General features: G+C 41.3%; 1 protein-coding gene across 5 annotated transcripts in view; it reads left to right on the top strand.

Annotated features, from left to right (window-relative positions):
* Window positions 1-26,113, top strand: part of FAT3 (FAT atypical cadherin 3) — a 673,934-nt gene that overhangs the window by 297,900 nt on the left and 349,921 nt on the right. For all 5 annotated transcript variants that reach the window (XM_040489607.1, XM_040489605.1, XM_040489603.1 and 2 more), the window contains exon 3: window positions 12,493-12,807. In XM_040489607.1, coding sequence (XP_040345541.1) covers window positions 12,493-12,807 — 315 coding nt within the window. The remainder of the gene's footprint in view (window positions 1-12,492; window positions 12,808-26,113) is intronic.

Here is a 26,113-nt window from a genome sequence, read left to right on the forward strand (position 1 = left end):
ACAACAGGGGCTTCCTTGAGTAAATGATTAGCATCATGCATTTCAGCTCAAGCAATATTGTTTGAGCACCTAGTGTGTACTAGGTATGCCACAGTGCTGTAACGGGGAAAATCCTTGCACACAGAGAGCTTACATTTCCTTGTGTTTGTGGGTTAGTGGCAAGTGGGCATCACTACTAAACAGTCATTAAAAGGCAATCTCATGGAACTATAGCTATTGATGTGGAAAGATGTTCAGTAAGCAATGGTGAACAAGGATCTACAATTACAGAGAAATAATGCTGCTTTAAGGTGACAATAATATAGAACTAAGGCAATGCACTAAGGATATTAACAGTTATTATCTCTAGGCCACAAGTGAATGAGTGTTTTTTTTTTTAAATTATTTATAGTGTATAATTTCTTCTTTAATGGAGTGTTAAACATTTTTTAAACACAAAGATTTACCTAATTACCAATGTGAATGCTACAAAACTTCCTGCGAGGCCAAAGATCGTTCCTTTGTTCTTTGTTCCTTCTTTCCTTTCTTTGCGACTATCTCTGTTTTCCTTCCTTCTTCCTCCCTTCTTTCCTTCCACCTTTCTGCCTTCTCTCTCTCTCTGTCTCTCTCTCTCTCTCTCTCTCTCTGTCTCGTCAATAACTGAAACATGGAAACAGAAAATAAGTTCAGTTTCCCTCAGATAGCTATGCCTTTGTTTGTGTACCATTGCTAAAAGAAAATATTTCTAGGAGCACCTGGATGGCCCAGTCTTAACCGACTGACTCATGATTTCAGCTCAGGTCATGGTTTGTGGGATCAAGCCCTGCGTTGGGCTCTGTGCTGATAGTGCAGACCCTGCTTGGGATTCTCTTTTTCCCTCTCTCTCTCTCTGCCCCTATCCCACTTGCATGGTCTCTCTCTCTCTCTCTGAATATAAATATATAAATGTTTTTTAAAAAGAAAATATTTCTAGATATCTAACCCAAATCCTTTGTAGTGGAGGTTGTGCTTATTTCTTCTTCTAAAGAAATAGAATCTAGCTAATTGCTGCCCTTCATGTAAATGTAATAAACCTCCATCTTTTCAGACCCTTAACAAAACCACTTTTCTTGACTTTATTTTTTTATATTGTTTGAGAGCATTTTCTACTGCTTTAGATTTCACCCTTCTATTCTAGTCAGCTGTGAGGCTCTCTATCCTTGCGCTGTGTATGGTACTTATGCTAATTAGCACAGACCACAGACAGGGTTTGAGGCTGGGAATAATCTGTGTTACAGGAAAGGAAAAAAAACAACAACAACACTGAATGCGAGCTGATGTATTGCTCACAGTCTGGTATGCTGTCTGCTTCCTGTTTCCAGGCTGTTGGTGCTTGGTGGCCCACTACACAGACTAGAATTACTGTACAGAGAGAATAGGTACGCATTTTGAGTCTGTTAAAAACTGGTCCCGAAAAGTTCATTTTTTTAAAAAATCAAGTACCAAATATATGTTTACCAAGCCCCTAGAACTTCCTGGCCAGGGAGGCTATCAGGCATGCAGCTAAGATTTAGAATTCCTGAGTTCCAAACAGACAAGGAGAGCTGTCCATTTTCATTAACTCCAAAGAAAAGCTTGAATTCAGCCCACAGCCCTTTGCCTTAATCATAGGAGCAGCCCTCCAGCTTCCAGTCTTGGGAAATAACATGGAATGAAGGCAGCTTGCATTTCAGTACATAATTGTTCCCAACAACTGGGTTGTGGGTCTTTCTTCTCCTCCTGCAAAGATGAAAGATGTCTAATCAATAAGAGTCGGCGTGAAGAGGAGGGAGCAGAGTAGAACAAAAGTGTCCAGGGTGGATGCCAATCTGTGGATGAGAGCCCGCGGAGAGGGAGCGCCTTGCTGACGTTTTATCTGGGAACCTGAGGCTTTGATTCAGACTGCCTACAATGTGTACCTGGGAGCAGTGCAGCATTTATGTGCATGATAAAATCAACTGATGTCTTCATCAAGCTTTGTTTTTGCTTCAAGTCTTGGGGATATTACCATGACACCATCTGCATTCTAGGTAGCAAAGGGACGACCCCAAACTAGACATAGTTTTTAAGAAAAATTTGTCTTTTAAATGGGATAATTCACAGATGGAGCATTGAATTTCAGAGCAAGGTTACTATCAATTCTGCGTATACATTCAAGAAGTCTAAAACCAATGACAAACACAACCTATTCCCATTTTATTTTGCCTATGGATCACAAGGTAGCAAAAATCTAGTTGACTTACGTTTTTTTTGTTGTTGTTTTTGTAATGTAGGTATTTTTCAGCCTGCTTGTCTAGAAAGACTCTGATATCCCAACTTACCCGCCATTTGCCAAACGTTACGATGCTATCCTTCATTTACTTACTCAATGTTTATAGCATTCCCTAGGATAAAGGGACAAAAAGAAAGTGCTAAGGAAGAGGCAGAAGAGGTAAGTCCCAGCCCTGGCTGGCTGAGTGGCGGGGGTTTCTCGGAACCTGAAACCTCCTTGAAGCATGAGGAGGACAGAGGTCATTTGTGGAGGCATGGACGGAAAGAGCAGCACGTGCAGGTGTACACAGAAGCAAAGGAGGAGTGGACATTCAAGGAAGACTCGGTCCTCCAGTGCATTCTATCTCAAACCAGTCCAACATCTGAGAATCTTCTGAGAAGATCTGAAAATGAATTCTGAATAACGCATCACAGCAACTTTTAGAAATTGAGGAAAGCAATGAAACTATTGAAGTTCTTATCATCAAAGAGCTGATACCATCCCACTGTGAGGAGCACATGGGCATGGAATTGCCTTCTTTTTTCATGATAATGGACACATGTGGATAGATCAGCGGGCAACTCCTGTAATGAAAAGAGTGTGTGACTCCTTTTCAGTGCTCTAGATTCCCGGGCTGACTTTGCCACTTGATTAGCTGGACGATTCACTGAAAAGCCCCAATTTAAAAAGGGCATTGAAGTGTATGTTTACATATGTTATATGCCAAGCATGTGATGTAGAAGGTACATAATATATATAAGATATATGCATGTATTATATGTCCACACTAAGTGTATTTGAAACATTTTAAACATCTGAGATTCTCTCCACTCACAATTTCTCTGTTCATCTTGCCTCATCCCATTTCAACTCATTTCAGTTGTGCCGTATATTTCAGACTGGTGGCAATTATAGATACAACCACAGGAGTGCATTGAGTGACCCTGGTTGGGCCTATGAGGATAAAATCCCCATTCTTCCCTAATTGTTACCACCCTCTGCTCAGAACAATGATGCCTGTTAAGGCATTAAGAGCCTTATGCCAGTCCAGGGGTGAATCAGAACAGAAAGAACAATACTGTCCCTATGATCCTGCTGCGGGCAAGCAAGGGTTGGATAAAAATGGTTATGGATTCCATGAAGAAATCCCATGTGTTCTCAGAAGTGAGTCTAGCAAGAGTTTGATTCTGGAAGGAATAATCAGTTTAAAAATGCCCTTAGATGCGAACCATGCGGGTAGCTGGGTAAAGGGTGTGCAGGAACTCCCTGTACATTCCCTTGTACCATCCTGTGATAATCAATCATTATTGCAAAATAAAACAAAAAGTTAACAAAATTTTTAAATGCACTGAGAATTGGAAGGTAGTGTTTTGACTAATCAGAAATGATAATTAAATGTATAGGCACAAATAAACAGACTCTGTGAAGGACATCTACAATGAATACGCCATCAGGTTTTGTTTTTTTTTTTAAGTTGCTTTGTCTGTTCTTGTTTTTGGGTTTTTTTTTTTTTTTTGGTTTGTTCTTTGTTTTTTAACTGTCTCAGAATCTACATTACTTACCTTGGTAAGGGGTTTTTCATCATGTGATAAGCTCCCCACACCCAAAGCATCCCCTGAACCATTTTTGACAGAACTGTTGGGGGCTTGGGGGTGTCATTTGTTTGGAGCAAGATGTCATGTGAGACCTAGGATGTGGCCTATGGGGATATGGCTGGAAAGTAGATAAGGTGAGTAACCTAGCATGTAATGGTCACCTGATTATGAACAGCTCCATACAATTGTTCTTTCATATTAAATATTTAGAGCTTATTCAATGAGAACAATGTGTGTGTGTGTGTGTGTGTGTATATATATATACACATATATATGTATGTATATATATATATGTATGTGTATGTGTATATGTGTGTGTGTGTGTGTGTGTGTGTGTGTGTATTTTCGAATATTTTTGAATGAAAAGGAACAATTATAACTAGCATGTGATTCACGCTGGGGTCAACTAATTCCAGTTTAAGCTGTGCACGGTTCTGTAGCAATTAATTAATTACTGTTTGTGTATCTGCTTCTACAACTAAACAAACTAAATATTAAGATGCCCAAAGAATTCCAGTCCTCCATTGCCCTTATTATACATCAAAGAAAGATGAAATAAGAAGAGAAAAAAATGTATAAACATGAACATATCTCAAAAATTAAAAAAAAATTTAAAAACCCCAATTGTATTTTTAAAGAATTTTTTAAATGACATTTTCATACGTATCAGCATAAATTCAAGCATCTCCATTGAATCTGCTTTTAGCATTTCCGTGGTAGATGCAAATGGGAGGGTAGGATGTATCCCCATCTGGAATATTCCACCTGAGCTCTTGCCACTGAACTGCACTATCTGGAACATGCTAAAAGCTCACTGTGGATGGTTTATCTTTTTTTATTTAAAGTTTATTTATTTGTTTTGAGAGAGAGAGAGAGAGACAGAGATAACACAAGTGGTAGCACAGAACCTGATGTGGGGCTGGAACTCAGGAGCTGTCATGATCATGACCCGAGCAGAAATCAAGGGTTGGGGGCGCCTGGGTGGCGCAGTCGGTTAAGCGGCCGACTTCAGCCAGGTCACGATCTCGCGGTCCGTGAGTTCGAGCCCCGCGTCAGGCTCTGGGCCGATGGCTCAGAGCCTGGAGCCTGTTTCCGATTCTGTGTCTCCCTCTCTCTCTGCCCCTCCCCCGTTCATGCTCTGTCTCTCTCTGTCCCAAAAATAAATAAATAAACGTTGAAAAAAAAATTAAAAAAAAAAAAATCAAGGGTTGGATGCTTAGCCAACTGAGCCACCTGGGTGGCCCTGGTTTATCTTTTAAGTAAGATTTATTAACCGCCCATTTCTACCCCCCCTTTGGACACACTTGTGAATGGACAGATATTCATGTCCTATTGATTTCAGAGGCAGAGATGGGGAGGCAGAAAGGACTAGAAGCCTACATGGCACATGAGGACAGAGTTCATAGATTGGAGAAGAAAAACCCTGGAAAGAGGATCATCTTCTGATATTTGAAGACCTATCACAGGTGAATGGTGGTTTGCAGACCTGTTTTGGTTTATTTGATATCTGAGCAGGGGTACAGGTAGAAATAGCATTCAGAACTAGAGAGAGAGTGGCCTCAGTTTGAAGAACTTCCTGTTAGCTGAAACTCCCTAGTAAATAATTAGGGCCCTGTCACCAGATTCAGAGCAGAGGCTGGGTGTCCCATCAGAGATGTGGGAAGGATGCTTTCACTAGCGGTCAGTAATACCTACCGGTCTTTGAAGTCCCTTTCAGGTCTGATCAAGTGAGACTGATTTATCTCATCAGTGAATTAAACTAACCTACTTTTGATTGGATGTCAGGAACTAAATGCCTTCATGAAAACAAATTTATTGGGGTGCCTGGGTGTCTCAGCTGGTTAAGCTTCCACTCTTGATTTGGGCTCAGGACATGATCTCCTGGTTTGTAAGTTCGAGCCCCGCATCTGGCTCTGCATTGACACTACTGACAGTGTGGAGCCTACGTAAGATTCTCTCTCTCTCCCTCTGCTTCTGCCCCTGTCCCCCTATCTCTCACAATAGATAAACAAATTTAAAAATAAATAAAAACAACAAAAAAAACAAATTTATTGCATGCCTGCTCTATGCCAGGCACCAGATAGAAACTCTCCTTATAGAGCCCATTTTCTGTAATGGGCAGATGAAAGGAGGCTCCTTTGTGGAGATCAATACTGCTATCTGTATTGAGATCAATTAGCTAACAATACTGTGTTAGCTAATGGACTAAGAATATGCATTTTTTTATACATCAAAACAAACAGACTCTCTTTGCAGAGAATTGATACTTTTTTAATATTCTGTAAGAATAGACCAAGAAGGACCTTTTTAAATAATTTTTATAGTCAATATGGAGGGAGACCTCAAACAGGAAGGTATAATATTAACTTAATATGGTTTGCTCAATTAATAACTCTGTCAGTGGGAAAAATATCTTTGGACATGAAATACTATGTGGATTTGATATGTTTATGTATTAAGAAGACAATATAATGTTTTGGTTGACAACTGGTCTCGAATTTGACAGACCAAAGTTTGAGAACTAGATTTTCTATTTACTGGCTGAGTGATCACTGGCAAGTTTCTTAACCTAAATCTGTTTTCTCATCTGTAATAAGGAACTAGAAATAGTAACTACTTTATGAGTGTTTGGCACTAATAAGTATTTGCTGAATGAATGAACAGCTAAGACATTTTAATGAAGAATGCATTTATTGTACCTTTTATAGTTCCAGGCACACAATGATCAAACAGTGATAGGTATAGAGGTGTTGATAGTGATGACAGGGGTTGTAAAATTGTTCCTATTTGGGGGTAATGTGATCATCTATATAGAAAATGACATGGAATTTGTAACAACTCCTTACAACTAATAAGTGAGTTTAACAAGGCTGCAGGATATAAGATAACATAACAAAAATCAATCATATTTAATATACAAACAACAAACAATTAAAATTAAAATTAAAATAATAACATCATTACAATAGCAATAAAAATATGAAGTTCCAGGGGATAAATTTGGCAAAAGATGTACAAGGTCTGTGTACTAGAGCTCTAAAGCATTGTTTAGAGAAATAAAAGAAGACATAAATAAATGGAGAGATACACTATTTTCATGGATCAATGGACTCAAAGTTGTTAAGATGTCAGTTCTTTCCAAAATGATCTATAGAGTTAACACAATCCCAGTTAAAATGCTAATAGGTTTTCTTAAATTTTATATGGACTCTAAAGCTGATTCTACACTTCATATGGAAACACTAAGGATCTGGAATAGCCCAAACAACTTTGTAAGAGATGAGCAAAATTGAAAGAATTAACACTTCCTGATTTCAAGACTTACTATGAAGCTACATTAATTAAGACAATGTGATACTGATGCAAACATAGCAAAATAGATCAATGGAACAGAATGGAGAGTCCAGAAATAGACTCATATATACATGATCAATTGATTTTTGACAAAAATGCAAAGGCAATTCAGTGGAGGAAAGATCGTCTTTTCAATAAATATGGCTGGAACCATGAATATCTACATACATTAAAAGAAAAAAAAGAACTTAGACCCATATATTGCACCATATATAGACATTAACTCAAAATTGATCATAGATATAAAACCTAGGACTATTAAATTATAGAAGAAAATGTAGGAGAAAATCTTTATGACCTCTTAGATGATTTCTTAGATGCACCAAAAGCATGATCTATAAAAGAAAAAAAAATTTTGATTGGATATCATTAAAATTAAAATTTTCTGTGTTTCAAAAGCTATTATTAAGAGAATGAAAAGATAAGCAGCAGCCTGGAGGAAAATATTTGAATATCACATATCTGATAAAACACTTTTAGCCACATATAAAGGACTCTTAAATCTCAGTAATAAGAAAACAAACACCCTAATCTGAAAAATGGATAAACAATCTGAACATTTATCCAAACAAGACATACACATTGAAAATAATCACTTTTAGGGAGGGGTGCCTGGGTGGCTCAGTCGGTTAAGAGTCCACCTTCTGCTCAGGTCATGACCTTGCGGTCCGTGGGTTTGAGCCCAGCGTCAGGCTCTGTGCTGACAGCTCAGAGCTGGAAACCTGCCTCAGATCCTGTGTCCCCCCTCTCTCACTGCCCCTCCCCCACCCATGCTCTGTCTTTCTCTGTCTCCCAAAAGTAAAATAAATGTTAAGAAAAAAAAAAAAAAAACACTTTTTTTTTTAAATTTTTTTTTAACATTTATTTATTTTTGAGACAGAGAGAGACAGAGCATGAACGGGGGAGGGTCAGAGAGAGGGAGACACAGAATCTGAAACAGGCTCCAGGCTCTGAGCTGTCAGCACAGAGCCCGACGCAGGGCTCGAACTCACGGACTGCGAGATCATGACCTGAGCCGAAGTCGGCCGCTTAACCGACTGAGCCACCCAAGGCGCCCCAAGAAGCACTTTTAAAGATGCTCAATATCAGCAGGAGGATGCAAATTAAAATTACAAGCCACCACTGCATAGCACTGGAATGTCAGAACTTAAGGAAACTTACCACGCAAAGTATGCCAAAAGTGAGAATGTGTAACAACTGGTATGTTCCATTTTTACTGCTAGTGAAGTACTTGCACATAAAGCTTGCATAGGAATGTTCTTAGCAGTTTTATTTGTAGTATCTAAAAACTGAAAGCAACCGAAATGCCCATCAATAAGTCAATGATTGAAACGAATCTTGGTATACTCATACAATGGAATACTTTATGATTTGTCAGTTATACCTCAGTTTTAAGAAATTAACGCATGGTGGTTATCACAAAACTAAGGGCTCATTACATGGTTTTGGTGATCTTTGGGCAATCTCAAAAGTGAGTTTTTGCTTAATAGGAAAGGTCATGTGGGCTTACATTTTTAGTTCTGACCATGTCATAATTAGCTATGAGAACATAATAGAAAGCAAGAAAATGCTGTCACTGGGCATTTGTTGTATTAGTCAGATTAATGTGGAGCCTTGGATGAATCTGAGAATAATGATTAACACATTTCAGGATCATTCTTGTCATTTTTTCCTCAAAATTTTAGAGCATTGGCCTGATCTCTGAACATTTAAGTTCCAAGATACTCATCCCCACTTCTGGTTAGTGACTAAATATAGCTGTAAATATTGTATTTTAATTGGAAAGAATTCTAATTTCTAGAGGATATATCTGATCCTTTATTTAAAAATGAAGTAAAGTTCCACTCATATTTTAATTGGCATTAGTGGATGTCTTTCATCCAAGGACTTATCAAAATCATTTTGTAAAATATTTTTTAATGGTTATTTATTTTTGAGAGAGATAGCATGTGTGAGCAAGGAAGGGACAGAGAGACAGGGAGAAAGAATCCCAAGCAGGCTCTGGCTGTCAATGCACAGCCTTCCGTGGGGCTCAGTCACATGAACTGTGAGATCATGACCTGAGCCAAAATCAAGAGTCGCACGCTTAACCAATTGAGCCACCCAGGCGCCCCTCAAAACCATTTAATGTCCAAAGCCTGTGATATACTATCTTCCAGTTTGACAGGTGCAAGAAAAGGGAATTAAGTGACTTCCAGAGATCACAAAGCAGGTCTGTGTGTGTGTGTGTGTGTGTGCACCCACGCATGTGTGCATTTGCTTATACATGCATGTGAGTGTTTGAATGCATGCGTGGTAGGTAGTCAGCCAAGATACAAACAAAACTGACCCAACTTCTTTGATTTTGTTGTGTTGCGTTCTCTTTTTAGTGGTCTTATTTTACTATTTCCCAAATGAGCCAGTTATTTTCACAAAAAGGTATGTCATGGGCAAGTCACAAAGACTATGAAAGAATGCCACATGAACAGAGAAGAGAGAAATATCTAAGACAACAGTCCATGCCAGAAGTCTCTCCTCTCAAAATTGTCCCTTGCTTTTGAATGTGGTTACTATTTATAAGGCTTCCAGTACTGCTTTTGATTCACATTTACATAACATATTCTCAGCATCTACTGTGTTACAAGTATTTTGCCGGTTTCTTGACATACATTTAATTACATGATCACTGGTTACATGTAATCATGATTACATGATTAAGCTAGACTTCCTTGGTTTAAACACCTTGTCCATGGCCCAGTTTGGTAGTACTCTACCAAACAGGTAGATTTAGAAAACAGTAAATTCAGGAGTCTGGATTTGAAATGAGAGCTTTTGAAGCAAACAGACCTGAGTTCTACAATTAGCCCTTCAATCTTGGACAAGTTACCTACTCACACTTGAGACTTCCTGACCCATCCATAGAAGACAATTATAAAGATCATATTACAGAGAAGCTGTGCCGCAAGCTTCACAGCACATTATAAATGCTCAGTAAATGCTATTTCACTTGCCTCCTACCCTCTTCTGGTGCTAGGTTTTTTGCCCTTCCTAGTATATCAGTCCAAACCAGTACAAAACCAGAGAAGACAGAGTCCTCCTGGCTGTTGGCTGTGCAATTTTCCCCTTAGAGCATATCTCCTCATCAGAGATCTGTCTTCTCAGCAAAATTATGAGTGCTCTGAAGACAGAGATCTTCTGTCAGTTATCACTGTTCTTCCAGTGTCCAGCACAGGGTCCGGTAGATGCTTATGAATTGAATTGACAGATCTCATGCCCAGCTTCTCAGTGCTTCCCATGCTTCCCATGCATCTTTAGAGCATTCTTTGCAACCCATGTCCTGCATCCCAGGTCCTGCCAGCCTACTCTATGTCTCCATTCCAGAGACTGCTTGCTTTCATGTCACCTGACCATCCTCTGACTTGAAAAGCTCTAATCCCCCTGGGTGCCAGTGAAACCCATGTCTGCACAGTGTCTCATGGCTGTGACTGCTGTGAGTGTTCCAGAAAGCTGGCCACGGTGTCTGTGGTAGGCCTGAGCCTTATAGGGGTGCTCATGTCTGACCCAGTCTCCGGCCCTCTAGCCTCTCTGGACCTTAATGTCATGTTGACGTTCTACACTATCTCAGCCCCTTTTATAAGGCTGCCTGTCACTCATTTAGTCAATGGACACATAGCATTATGTTTATACTCATTGTGTTTTACTCTTCCTGCTTTTCTCCCTACCCTGTTATCTGCTATCTGTCCTCCTAATGCCATATTGGCATTTCTATTTTGACATTGAGATAACACCCATGAATCTATAGGAACCCATATTGTCTTATATATTTCCATTGAGAATATTTAAGATTATCTAGTACTGGGGTGCCTGGCTGGCTCAGTTGAGAGAGCGTGTAACTCTTGATCTTGGAGTTGTAAATTCGAATTCCATGGTGGATGTAGAGACTACTTAACAATAAAATCTTTAAAAAAAAAAAAAAAAAAAGATTATCTTTTGTCCCGTTGCATAACAGTATGCAGGGTTCTTAGCTGGATAACTTTGGAGCTGAATCTTCACCATCAGTTAGGTTCTCTCCTTTTGAATAGTTTAGTTATTCTGAGTTTTGGGCAACTTTGAGAATTCCAGCCCCACTGTTTCTGGACAGATTCCCTCCTCTCTTCCAATTGCCGTACTTGGCATTTTGCTTACGTAGGGTCTGTAGGTCAAACTATGTGCCTAATACAGTCTGAACTTTGATGGGAATACAGAGGACAGAGGATCCAGATCTATTAGAGATTAGAGAACGATTTCTTGACTTTTTCCATGGCTTTCTTTTTGGGTATAAGGATTTACATGAATTACATGCCTTCCACAAGTATCCTGACTGCTGTTAGAGATTTTATAAGCCAAGCCCAAGTTTTCCCACCACAGTGAAAATGCTTAGGCACTCCTCTATTAAGTTTCTGTAGCCTGGTGATTTGAGTGAGGGCTGTGAAGATATTCAAGAGCACTGTGTTTTCTCTCCAGCTTTTCTGGCAGACATCTGATTTCCTGGTTGGCACTTGTTTCCACCATGAAATGGGAAAGGTGAAGGGAGCAGATCGGGCATTTTTCTGCTTCTAATTTAAAATGATTGTCCATGAGTATCTCTCAGAGTAGCTCAGAATTTATTTAGCACCCTCGGTAGAGTTCTTGAGGGGGTAAAGATCATTTAGAAAGTGTGCTCATATGGCTTCTTCTCTCATTCTTTTGGAATAACTGTGACATTTGGTTTTCAGGGAAACCGTGTGAAGGAGGCTTATATCTTTGCATGCAAAATATTTTCCATCCTTACTGGCAAAAGAACATTTGAAAAGTCTTTTTCATTTTTGTGAACGAACAGATAAAATAATTTACCCTGGGAGAGCTTTCCCTTGCATGAGAAATAAACTCAGTATCAGGTCAAATGGAGATACTGACCTGATATTGCCCTGATTTCCCATGCATCACGGGACGTGTTCTGACCTCTGGCCTCCTCCCTTCCCACTGCCCCCTATTGTCTTCTCTGTGTGTGTCTTTGCATGTGCATTGAGATATGTCTATTCCCCCAAATTCAAATAAAGTATTTGTGAATGTAATTAGACTTTTCAAATGGAAGAGGAGCTATTTACTTAATAAGGTTTTGTGGAAACTAATTTTCTTCTGTAAAGAAAAACATCTTAATTGAATCTTGTGTTAAGGACTTTTTTTTTGTATGCCAAGATTACTTACTACCTCCTCCCCCCGCCCCCAAACTTGGGACAGTTTACTTCATCTCTTCCAGTTTACTGTAGCAGTCATGTTCTCTCTACTTTCTTTTAGGAGTCATCTCTACAGCAGACATTCTTGATCGAGAGACAACAGGGTCATACTGGCTGACCGTGTATGCCACAGATCGGGGCGTGGTTCCACTTTATTCCACCATTGAGGTCTACATTGAAATTGAAGATGTGAATGACAATGCCCCACTGACCTCAGAACCTATCTATTATCCTGTTGTCATGGAAAATTCTCCAAAGGATGTATCTGTCATTCAGATCCAAGCTGAGGATCCAGACTCCAGTTCCAACGAGAAACTGACATACAGGATTACAAGTGGGAATCCCCAGAATTTTTTTGCCATCAACACCAAAACAGGTAAGGAAATGCTCACCTGACTTTTTTTTTTCATTGGTTGTCCAAATTTTAAATCCATCAGCCTGACACTTGCTTATTTATATTATTTTGTTTTTCCCCTTAGCTTATTTTATTGTGTGGAGAACAACATTCTCTTTTTTTTCTGGAGGTAGTTTCTGAAAAGGTGTGCATTCTACTTGGTATGTTCTGGCTGGTATGTGTTAACTTTAGCTGATACCAAGGAGAAGTGATCTAATGGAAATTAGAGGCTTTCACATAAAGCTTTAGATTTGCTTTACTCATAATAATAAAAAGGAGTTCCCAGGCCACTCAGTAGACCAATTGCCCCCTTTGTCCTTCTTGGGAAATTACGTGGCCCATGCTGGGTTCTGTGGGTAAGCTGGCCTTGTGACACCTCTACTTCTAAGAACTTCTTTTTTGTTGGACCTAGCTTGCTGTAAATTTAAGCCCCAGATTTTTTGCAATTCCTAGACTACCCAAGAGTGAAGTATCAAAGTTTAGAAAAACTTCCAGCGTCTCAATCTTTACATAAAATGTACCACCTTTAAATCTTCAGGTCTTTTGATTAAAAAATTGTACTGACAACTTAGTGTGTTGGCTAAGGCTCCGAAGGGGCAGGTGTGTGCATTCTGAGACAAGTACATATACTGGAAAGGTCCCAGACGTTCCTTGTTTCTCTTGTGATTTGCCTTGTTGAGATCTGAGCGGGAGAGTCAAACACTCAGTGAGAGTTGTGATGGGTAGAGTTTGAGTTAATTGAAACTTAGAAGATTGTAAAGCAGGTGCTATTACTGCCTCATGCTGGGCAAGTGCATTGACAGTGGTCATAAGTTAGGCTAATTGATGTTTGCTGGTGTGGATGGACATACTCAGCGTTCCTAACAAACCACTGATGGAGCTGATGGTTATTTCTCCTGCTTCTGTTCGTTCAAGTAGGAACATACAGCTGACCCCATGCATTTTATAAATGTCAGCTTCCCATGAACATAATTTGGAGAGAATGCCAAGTTTCTTGGAAATAATTGATTTTCTCTAATTATGAGTGGGTCGGTCCTCTCATTAGGCAGAGCCTCACATTCTAATGGTGTTGAGTCACTGTTTGACCTGCATTTCATTATTAGACCAAAAGTGGTCATCAGCTATCTGTGTCGATTGAAGTCCACTGGAACTTGAAAGAGAAGACTCAGAGGCTAGCCCAGCCTTTATGAGCCATGTTAAGTAGGGGAAACTGCCTGGGCATCTGAGGGACCCCTGAGCTGTGCTGGGAAGCTTCTCCTGATTCACTTTCTCACTGTAGCTAAGGGCTGTGTGGAGTGTGGTGACAGAGAAGTGAATGCAGATACTTTAGAAGGTCAAGAGAGAGTGAGCACATTGACAAGGTGTGACAGTAAACATGTTGAGGACACAGAAATCTTCACAATTCACAACCCCCGTGGAATCTGAAACACCCCCAGTCACATTCTGTCTTCCCTCTGATTCCATTGCTACTTGAGTCCCTCATGGTGAGTGACCACCCTCTTTTTGATAGGTTAAAAGACACGGTAGAAGGGAGGATTCAACTGTTCTCCTCCACTTACTGCTAAAAATATTCTAGAATAAAGTCACAGGGAAGAATGTGGGTTGGATGTGAAAAACATAGGCCACATTATATACGGAGAAGAGCATATAGACTTATGTAACTAAAGTTGTCTTCTGTGCAGCTTTTAGAAGTTTACATGAATTGTCAGAAACCCCTGTATTATCACAGTTTAGCCTATAATGTGTAAGAAGGCCCTTAATCATATTTATAATTTATCTGTCCCTGCCATAGATTTAAAAAACAAATTTGTGCCAGGAATGACATTTTAGACTAACGTCTAATTGTTTAAATCTGTAGCATTACTTTGTAATTCTCAAACACATGATGAGAAAATACTGGATTTTGTTACTTCTTCATTCACCAAACATTTATGGTGTCTTCTAGTCTCCAAATATAGTCTAATAACTAGAGATATAAACTTAGGATATGGTCCAAGCCTTTCCAGGACCCAAAGATATAAAAAATTGAAAAAATAACAAATATTTATTATATAGTGAAGGAGTACAATAATAGATTATGTTGGAGGAATTTCACTCAACACGGTGTTGGCAAGAGTGATGGTCAGGGAGTGCTTCATGGAGGAGGTAACATTCGGGAGTAGAAGTCCTGGCTTTTAAATTGTGGTGCTGCATTCGATAGCTGGGAAACACCATCAACCACAGCAGGGGAAACAAACCAAATCAGACACTCCTGACCTCACCAGCTTTTGTGAACTTGGGAAAATTATGGAACCTCTCTGAACTTCAGTTTTCAGTAAGAAAGGATTGTTACCAGGAATCCTCTGTGAAGTGCTTATCACAGTGCCTGGAACATTGAAACTCTGCAAAAAAGGTGGTACCCCATCCAGTCCTCCTTAACTCTGATTACAGACACACCATTTACTTTACCTGGATCTCTGGTTCTTATCTGTAAAAGGAAAATGGCATTGCTTACTTCATTTTTCCCCCTTTTTTTTAAACATTTTTTATTTTATTTTTGAGACAGAGAGAGGCAGAGCATGAACAGGGGAGGGTCAGAGAGAGAGGGAGACACAGAATCTGAAACAGGCTCCAGGCTCTGAGCTGTCAGCACAGAGCCCGATGTGGGGCTTGAACTCACGGACTGCGAGATCATGACCTGAGCTGAAGTCGGCTGCTTAACCGACTGAGCCACCCAGGTGCCCTGGCATTGCTTACTTCACAGAGCTTGCTCGTGAAGACTGAAAGTCGTGGTATGTGTGAAGGTTGCTGGTAAACTACCGAGCTTTGTGAGAGTCATGTTGTTACTATCCTTATTTCTATTAAGATTCGCAGAACTGCAAGCCTGGTGAAGCTTCTATGTCTACTGAGCAATCTTTAACCAACTCAACAAACTCTCTACAGAGACGTTTTATTCTTTAGCATTTCTTCCTGTCTTTCTAAAGCCATTTGTCAGAGATAGTTATTTCTCCAGTATATTTAGTAAGGATCTTTGCTTTAGATTTTTGCAACTGGATGTAGACTGACCTTTTATTCCTTCCTTTGTGGTAGAGCTGAAATTTATATAGAGTTTCGTTTTATTTTGTCAATGTGCTACATAATAAATAAGATTTAAATGATTAATGCACACCCAGATAATGTCAATACTTTCAGTCCATAGCTTGCAGTAGATAACAGATGTCCACCCAGGAAGGGAGAGAGATTTCTCTGTTGAACACTGTTCTCTAACCCAAAAAGCCTTTTTTTCCCCCTATCATACTAAAACCATGTAAAATCAGTGGTCTGTGGACCTTCTTCAGTAATTTCTGTGGCTTAAGAGGAGAAACCAAAGCAGTAATACTCTGAGGTCCTTTCTGAGCTGTACAGAAAACCCTTGATTAACTCGAGGCTGAGCAACTGAGTTCAATCTAATGCTGCTTCCTTGTATATGTATGCCTTAGCTAGTAGCTGGAGCCCTACCAACATGTTCTGAGCAGGAGACACCCATCACGCTGTTGTTCCCTTGCCTCTTTGGGCAAGTAGGAACTCAAATGCTTCCTTCCAGCCCTTGTAAAAAAAAAAAAAATCCAGGCTGGCCATTGACTAATCTTCCAGGCTCAATTGGGAAACAGGTGTGAGAAGTTCCTCTATGGTTTTAGAATGTTTACTTTAGTTGTATCTATAGTATGGAAACCATTCGTGCCAGCATTTAGTAGAGCACTCAGTAGATGTTAGTTGTTATTGTTACTGTTAATAGTCATCCTATATTCCCCACTAGAATAAAGTTTGTGTAAGTTGCACACATACTGCTTTACAGCTCCACTGGATTTTGAGGAAGGCATACTTGAAAGGCAGCAGTGTTTTTCCTTACTACGTGGTGTGTAGCACTGGAACCTTCCATTCATGTTTATAAAGTGTATTATTGTCTACTGCTGCTGCTGTTTTATTTCAGTTTTTTTTTAACGTATTTACTTCCTAATACAAAGTCACTTTTTAAAAAAATTTTAATTTATTTATTTTTGAGAGACAGAGAGAGATAGAACATGAGTGGGGGAGGAGCAGAGAGAGAGGGAGACACAGAATCCAAAACAGGCTCCAGGCTCAGAGCTGTCAGCACAGAGCCCGACGCGGGGCTCAAACTCACGGACCGCGAGATCATGACCTGAGCTGAAGTCAAATGCTTAACCAACTGAACCACCCAGGCACCCCATTTTTCACAGTTTTTTTAAAATTTTTTTTAAGGTTTATTTATTTTTGAGACACAGAGAGACAGAGCATGAACAGGGGAGGGTCAGAGAGAGGGAGACACAGAATCTGAAACAGGCTCCAGGCTCTGAGCTGTCAGCTCAGAGCCTGATGCAGGGCTTGAACTCATGGACCGCGAGATCATGACCTGAGCCGAAGTCGGCCGCTTAACCGACTGAGCCACCCAGGCACCCCCACAGTTTTTTTAACGTTTATTCACTTTTGAGAGAGACAGCGAGAGAAATAGCACGCAAGCGGGGGAGGGGCAGAGAGAGAGGAAGACACAGAATCTAAAGCAGGCTCCAGGCTGAGCTGTCAGCACAGAGCCTGATCCAGGGCTTGAACTCATGAACTGTGAGATCATGACCTGAGCTGAAGTCACTTAACCGACTGAGCCACCCAGGCGCCCCTCTACTGACCCTAGGTGTTGCAGGATGGGAGATATAACAGAAGCATAAGATAGTTTCTCAGAGATTTTATTCTTATGGGAAAAACAGGACCATCACACCTACTATGTACTTTAGCAAGAATATAAGGCAGTTTGTAATAAATAAAGGGTCAGACTCCGTGGAATATAAGGTGTGAATAGGGTAGCATGTCAGAGGGGGCCTGGAGCAAGGACTTCGCAGACCTGAAGTGAGCCCGGAAGAATTGGTCCACCTGCAGAGAGAGAAGCCAGAAAACTACCAAGGGAATATAAACAAGTTAAGCTGACCTTGAGAGCCCATCTGCTGCTTCTTGAGCTGGCTTGAGAGGCATTAAACCATTAGAAAAAGATTTTTTAAAAACTCATAAATGTCTGGAGTGTTCTAAGATATTAGAAGTAACAAACATGTGTATCTCTTTCTTCTGGTGTTTAGTTTGGTGATACTTGGATTTTTAAAAACCTTGGGTTGTGTATCTTTCCTTTGAGAGACTGACTTAAAATAATACTTTTAGAGGGGAAAAAGCATACACAAGACCCCTTTATTGTCTTCCTTTGCCTCTGTTAAACGTGCATCCAGGATTAGGATATGCTGCTGTGAGCCTGTGTCTGAAAATGATCCTTGCTTCCTCCAGATCTTCTGCTGGTTGATTATCCAAGGCATTGGCTTTCTGAATTCCCTCTTGTGCTTGTGATGTCTGTCTCCCTTTGACCCGTGCTTTGATCACTGGCATTGCCACCTGTGTTTCAGTGGTGATGGAGCGGAACTCTGATTTCCTTTTGAGCATCTTGGGATAATCCTGACCGAAATGCACTTTATGTGTAGGTACACATACCTACGCATAGGTACCAGGGCACCCACCAGGTGGGTGGAGAGGAAGAGCTCCTCTTCAAAAGTGTGTCTGCTATAGGAATACCTCAAATTCTACTTTCATCCATCGGTATCTTTGGATCTAGACATTTTTCCCCTATTAAAATGGGAGGGGTAGCTTATTAAAATACTGGGTGTCCTCCGTTTTTTCGTCAACCTCAAATTTATCAGCCTGCCTTTTGGCATATGGTATTAAGACATGCTGGGTAAGTAAGCAGGAAGGATAATAGAGGGAAAAGTCTAGACCACACTTCGGCTTCATAATAATCATCGGGCAGTCTTGTTAGGCTGCAGATTCCTGAGGTGGAGCCTGATAACTTGCATTTCCAACAAGTTCCCGGGTGAGGCTGATGTTCATTCCCTGGAGAGCCTGGTTAGCAGGGCTCTAGACTTTGGTATCCCAAAAGAAACAAAAGAGGGCGGTAACACAGTGCTGAGACATAGAACTGAGGACAAGGGAGCCCATCTTGTAATTTATCCATACACTCTTGCCTCATAGTGCTGGAGTTTTGAGGTGTGACTATGAATCCAAGGTGCTCTCTTTACCCACCCCCAAAATCAACTCTCATAACCTTGCTTATCCCTTGTGTTTTATGAAGTGGAGATAAATGAAAATCCAGTCTTTTTAATCATCCATGGGGAAAACATCACTGATTCCTAAGACTTACGGTTAATGAAAATCTGGGTTGTATAATGTCTGGATACACTTGTATTATTTCCAAATACACAGAATGCAAGCAGCAGTTGTTACTAAGTGGAAGTCAGACCTACTTTAATGAATAAACAAACATTTGATGTTAGTATGTTGTTAGTTCCTAAAATAGTGGTACTCAGAAATAATTTATTGTCTTAAGTAACCTAATCCTTACGTTTATACACAGCCCTGATTGGTGGTACTCTGCTTACAAAGCTACCTTTTCCTGGAAAGCAGGACCCTTGCTTTATGTATAAAACCAAGGACTAAAAGGAAAAATCACAGAAGGTGAGGGACAAGGGTACAAATATTAGTGCCTTTTCTTCAGAGTGAACACTGTAAAAATCTCTTGTTGCCATCTCTTATTCCTTATTCCTTCCTAATGGAAAACTAAATTCTTCTGAATGGGTAGAAATGGCCTCTAGATGAGGAGTTGATATTCACAAGTACAGGCACAAAGCAGATAATGTAGCGAATGAGTATGTATGAAACTGTAAATCACCCTCGCTCCTTCTTTCAGCCATGAAAGGAGGCCTTGTCCTATAGAACATTAAATTGTGTTCATTTAATCCAACAAGTCCAGTAGAACAAATCGGGCTCATGCAGATTTATCACAGGGGGTTATTTAAATTCAGCGGTGACCTTTGCATCCCTGTGAATGTGCTCCAAATGAACAAGGACAAAGGGAACTTTTCTGCACTGTCATTATGTTCCCTGGGAGACTGTGGGTTTCCCATTTTGATCAACTCACCACTGTGGGCTGAAGGGTCGGGGTGGGGGTTCTGAGGGTGCAGAGGGCTTGGTCAGGGCTAGCCATCGCACCGGAGAATATGTTCTTTCCTGTTGTGGACTCTGCCTCTCCTTCCTCTGGCTTGATTTTGTTTGCATGCTTGGCTGTGAGTGTAAGTGCTAATTTCAGAGTTTCTCAACCTCAATACTGTCAACATTTTGGACTGGACTAGTCTCTTGTGGTCTGGGCTGCCCTATGCATGACTGAGCAGGACAATAGCTGTGACAGTCAAAATACCTCCTGGCATTGTTGAATGTCTCCTTGGAGTAAAATTGCCCTCTTTGAGAACCATTGAATGAATGCAGAATATTTTGCAGGACTCTTCTCCATGTGACCCTTACCAAAGCATCCTGTACAAAATGAATGACTGGTTAAAAAAAATAGTGTGTACATCTATACCTATACCTATATATATATATATATATATATATATAGATAGATAGATAGATAGATATAGATATATATATATATACACATACATACATATATCTCATTAATAGTAAGATGAAGTAATGTAAATATGGGAAAAATCGAAAGCTGCCTCTTACTTCCCTCTGACTCCAGGTTCTTTGTGTCTTAAAGGCTCTGAATATTTGAAATCAACTCCATTAGAAAAAGAAGAACAAAACAATAACAAAACTTCAAACAGAATGAATGTGGATAAAGTTATCCTTTTCTCTCCTCTAAGTCTTTGGAGAGGATTTGACTGAAACAAAATTGTCATCAGAGTCAGTTTTGAACAGCATTCTTCAGAAGACAGCATGAAGAGATTATTTTGAGGGTTCCAGGGTTTATTTCCTTGAAATGCTTACACAGCTCCAAATCCTGTTTCTGCTTAATGTCAACCTTCAGATGGATAAATATGGGGATAGTTCCTTCCCTGGAATAAAGGTGGATGAAAAAGAAAAGAAAAAAAAAACCTTTAGACTTCCGTTGAGGATTCTGTAGTCATGTGTGTACATTAGGGCTTTCAGAGGTGTCTGGCATCCCTCATAAGTATGCCGTGTTCGTTCACAAGCCCCCCAAAACTGGCACATTTGTGGGGACTCAGACCAGTATCCCAGATCACCGTCTTTGGATACATCATAGGATTGGAAAGACTTAGCTAAATAGGAACTGGTGCCCCCATCAGTAATAAAGAAGGAAATCTTTGACCTCCACCTCCCCCCAAATTAAGTCAAGTTTCAATGGACAGGATTGCTACTTAGGCAACAGTATACATTTTTTCCCATTTAGGACATTCACATCTTTGAGTTAATGCAACTGTTACTTGGGAAAAGGACTTCATAAAACCTAATGACAGTGAGGGATGGGGAGATTTGGTAAAAGGGAGAGAGGCTTGAGCAGGCAGACCTGGAGGGAAGAGGATGATGCCGCTGCCTGGTTAGGGACCCACCAGCTGTGTAGGTGGCTCCACCCCCAGGGGGCAGGGTGCTGGTCATTCAGTGTGGCTGGTAGTGTTGCTCAGTCTTCCAGGCTGCTCCCCTGTCCTGCTAACCCACGGAGGAGGGGCGGGGAGGAGGAGTGGGGCAAGGGGCAGGGAGGAGAGGTGGGGCTCCTAGATATCCAGCCTGCCCCTGGGGCTCAGCTGTTGGCATAGCTGCACTGAAAATTACAGGGGATTATTTGGGAGGGAGTAAATAAAGCAGATGATAGAGTTGTATATATATATATGTATTAAAAAAAAGAGATTGATTAAGGTCATAAATTTCTCTTTTATTTCTTCTATCTGGGCATTAATTCCACAGCACTAATTTACAGCATTGGTTTATTACTTTCTTCTGTTCTGAGAGAAACAGTGAATTTTAATTGAAACCACTGTTTGCTTCTCTGCATTCTTCCCGCCACTATTTGGGAGACTCTTGGATACTACTCCTTGGGCATGTGCCTCTCTCTCCCAGGTATGATGGGATGGTGTGGGAAGAGGAACCTTCACCCAGAGCATAGGTCTGCTCTGTGCCCCCAGCCATGCTGGTGTTTGTAGCTTCCACCACAATCCTGGAAAGAAACTGGGGCTCCGGACTCCTGGGCAACTTGCCAGGGTCACCCAGCTGGTCAGCGCACAAGTGTTTGTCTGATTAATGATCCATAATGCTAAAGACAAAGGCTATGTAATTTGAAAAAATGGGAGCAAATTCAAGAAACACTTTAATGACCCTAGAACCTTGGGGGCTAGGGAAGTCTTTCAGATGATTGTACGCACACTGTAAAAACAGGTGTATTACGGGTTGAATTGTGTCCCCACCCCCACCCCCTACACACACAAGATGTTGAAATCCTAATTCACCTGTGTTTATGAATATGATTTTATTTGGAAAGATGGTCTGGGCAGATATAATTAACTTAAAATTGGGTCACACTGAATTAGGGTGGATCCTAATTCAGTACCCAGGACCCTTATTGGGAGAGGAAAATCCGGATACAGAGACACAAACACAGGGAGACATTGTGAAGATGGAGACGTTGGCATCATACTGCCACAAACCAGGTAATGCCAAGGATTGCCAGCAACCGCTGGAACCTAGCAAAAGGCAAGGAAGGATCCCCTGCCCCCAGAGACTTCAGAGAGAGCATGATCCTGCCTGGGCCCTAAGTTTGGACTTCTAGCTTCCACCGCTGTAGCTTGTGGTTCTTTGTTACAGCAGCCGTAGCAAACTGCTACAAACTGCTGCAAGGTGCAGTCTTGGGGAACAGATGGGAAGACTGAGCTCTCCTCAGGGGGTGAGGGTGGTGGGCAGAGCCAAGGATCCCTGATCCCCAGTGCAGCGCCCTGCAGCGCCCTGCTTACTAGACCAGATGTTAACACTATTAGCAATTTTTACACTAGTCAAGCCTGACTTTCAAGTCAGACAGTCCGTTTTTGGTTTGTTTTGCAGTTGTGATCTAGTTAAGTTTATTTGGTGATTCTAAATGGGATGAGGATTTTTTTTTAATTTTTTTAATGTTTACTTTTGAGACAGAGAGAGACAGAGCTTGAGCGGGGGAGGGAGAGAGAGAGAGAGGGAGACACAGAATCCGAAGCAGGCTCCAGGCTCCGAGCTGTCAGCACAGAGCCTGACGCGGGGCTCGGACTCGTGAAATGCGAGATTGTGACCTGAGCCGAAGTCGGATGCTTAACCGACTGAGCCACCCAGGCGCCCCGGGATGAGGGTTTTGATGAGGGACTGGTGTGACATCACATCACTCTAAAAACTTCCAGGTCTTCTGGGAGATCATCCTCCGGTGGTGCTTTCATGCTCCTCAGGGCCTGTGAGGCCACCTGGAAGCTACTGTTGACTGGCACCTGGTGTCCCAGTGGTGAGTCAGGAGCTCATGAGTCTCACTCATTTTGTCATTTCTCAGTCTTTCCAAAAAAAATGTTTATTTATTTATTTTGAGAGAGAGAGAGTGCATGCACATAGGAGCAGGGGAGGGGCAGAGGGGGAGAAAGAGAGAATCCCAAGCAGGCTCCACACTGTTAGCAAAGAGTCCCACGCTGGGCTCCATCTCACGACTGTGAGAGCATGACCTGAGCTGAAACCAAGAGTCGGACGCTTAGCCGAAACAGCCACCCAGCGCCCCGCATTTCTCAGTCTTTTAAAGCAAATTCTCTGGAAGCACTGTTCTTTCAAAGCGCTGGAAGTTTCTACCCGAAAAGCTAATACAGGACAAAACATAGTTTCACCATTAACCTTGAGAGCCTAAAGTCCAGTTCTAGTATTGTTACCACTTTGTATTCTAGTCTTGTCATTTCCTTGTCATCTTTGAAAGACTTTGTTCCTAGCTTCTGGACATCCTTGCAAAAATGTTGAAGTGTTTGAGAAATCTATACATTTTATTCACATAGAGGTAGATCGTTCTAGGAAAGCACATGGACCTCAAACAAAATTATAAACCCAGCATGTAGTGAATTATTGATCGCAGTCTGATTCTATTGTGGCAAACTGACAAATGTTTGTTTCGCGCTTTGCTATGCATAGTCGTAGTTAGGGTTCACAAGAATGCAGGGGAGGAGACAAGCCAAACGGAGTCGTGCTCAAGAGCCTGGACACTAGAATCAGATGTCTTTGCATCTGAATGCGAGCTCTACCATTTCTTAGCTGTGCGATGTTGGGCACATTACATAACCTCTCTGAGCTTCAGTTTCTTCCTCTGTGAAAATGGAATAATTCTAGTAACTAACCAATTGGCTTGCAAGCAAGATTAAATGAGTTAATATATATAAAGTAGTTTAAAAAGTACGCAGCATGTAGTAAGCTCTCAATAAATGTTAAATGACGTCATTTTCACGTATAGAGTTTGTTTTACTGAAGTCGACGTCCACATTGTATGATTAAGGCCTTAGAAAGTTGATGTTTTCAAAGTACAAATAAATGTAACACTTTACCTATGGATTCATTAAATTTCATCTTGTTAGATTGTGTCCTTCTGCCCTGTTAACTTCTGTATATGTGACTGTCTAAGATGTAGCTGAAAAGTGAACTGTGATGGGGCTAAATAGAGAGCACTCTCTTAGGTTTCTAGAAGCCTCTCTCCCTATTTTAGATATGTCTACTTACCAAGAATAAACTAGCAAATGCCTTGGAAAGAGCCCAAGTAGCAGTAGTTGGGTTATCCAGATTTATTTTTTTTTTAATGATTATTCATTTTTGAGAGAGAGAGAGAGAGAGTTTGAGTGGGGAAGGAAGGGGCAGAGAGAGAGGGAGACAGAATCCAAAGCAGGCTCCAGGCTCTGAGCTGTCAGCACAGAGCCTGACACAGGGCTCAAACCCATGAACTGTGAGATCACGACCTGAGCCAAAGTCGGATGCTTAACTGACTGACCCACCCCAAGTGCCCCTGGGTTATCCAGATTTAAAAATAAATAAATACATTTTAAAAAATTTATTTATTTATTTTGAGAGAGACAGAGACAGCGCAAGTGGGGCAGGGGCAGAGAGAGACAGAGAGAGAGAGAGAGAGAGAGAGAGAGAGAGAATCCCAAGCAGGCTCTGCGCTGCCAGTTGCAGAGCCAGATGTGGGGCTTAAACCCAGGAACTATGAGATCATGACCTGAGCCGAAACCAAGAGTGGGACGCTTAACTGACTGAGCCACCCAGGCACCCCCCTTGGGCCCAGCCTCTGCCACTAACTCCTTTTATAACAGTGGACAAGTTTACCTCATTCCTATAGGCCTCGGAATCCTCACCTGTAAATCAAAGAATTAGAACAAGAGTCGAAAGTATCAGTACCTGACTCACGTGCTGATACTCTGTTTTTTCCTGTCCGCAGACATCATTAATTGATTATAACAGCCTTTCATATAATGCTCGCACTTGGCATCCATTTCAACCTAACACCGACGGGAAGCCGGTTTGAGGAAGGGTATTTATTTGCTGTTGAGGCTCTGAGACCCTCTCTACCTCTGATAGTCCTGGTGTCTATAAAGGACCGTGGCACTGAAGAGAAGGGAAGGGGTGCTGATGCCAGGGACGGAGTAGAAGTAATTCCCCAGGACTTGGTGGCTCTGAAAAGAGGTGAACGTGAGAGGTGCAGACAGCCTTCACAGAGAGGATACCTTGTTGTAAATAACTTCGGAGATATCTGACCCGTCCATATCATCACCCCTTTTCTCAATTCCCTCAATCCTTCCTTCCCTCACACTGGATCAAGATTCTCTCTTCTGAGAATCTGTTATGGGCATTCAGAGATAATCTCTTGAGGAGCTGTAAACCTGAGAATTACAGGTGCATGTTTGTGTCCCTCCAAAATTCATACGTTGAAACCTGGTGCATGAAGGTGGGGCCTTTGGGAAATAATTAAGTCCTGAGGGTGGAGCCCTCAGGAATGGGCTTAACGCCCTTGTAAAGGGGACTCCAGAGAGATTCTTCTCCCTTTCTGCCCTGTAAGGACACAGCTAGAAGATGCAGTCTTCAAGGAAGTGGGCCTTTACTAGATACTGAACCGCTGGCATCTTGACCTGGACTTCTAGGCTCCAGAGCTATGAGGAATAAATTTCTGTTGTTTATGAGCCAGCCAGCCTATGATATTTTGTTAAAACAGCCTGAATAGACTGATACAGTGACTGTGTGCAGCAAACAGCTGAGGCACAGACAGGCAGACAGACAGGCTCTGATAGGCTTGATCCTGAAGACTTTTTTTTTTTTTTCAATGTTTATTTATTTTTGGGACAGAGAGAGACAGAGCATGAACGGGGGAGGGGCAGAGAGAGGGAGACACAGAATCGGAAACAGGCTCCAGGCTCTGAGCCATCAGCCCAGAGCCGGACGCGGGCTCGAACTCACGGAC

Source organism: Herpailurus yagouaroundi, unplaced genomic scaffold (assembly GCF_014898765.1).
Source record: "Herpailurus yagouaroundi ecotype Mexico unplaced genomic scaffold, PumYag 180, whole genome shotgun sequence".
In the NCBI taxonomy this organism is placed as follows: Eukaryota; Metazoa; Chordata; class Mammalia; order Carnivora; family Felidae; genus Herpailurus; species Herpailurus yagouaroundi.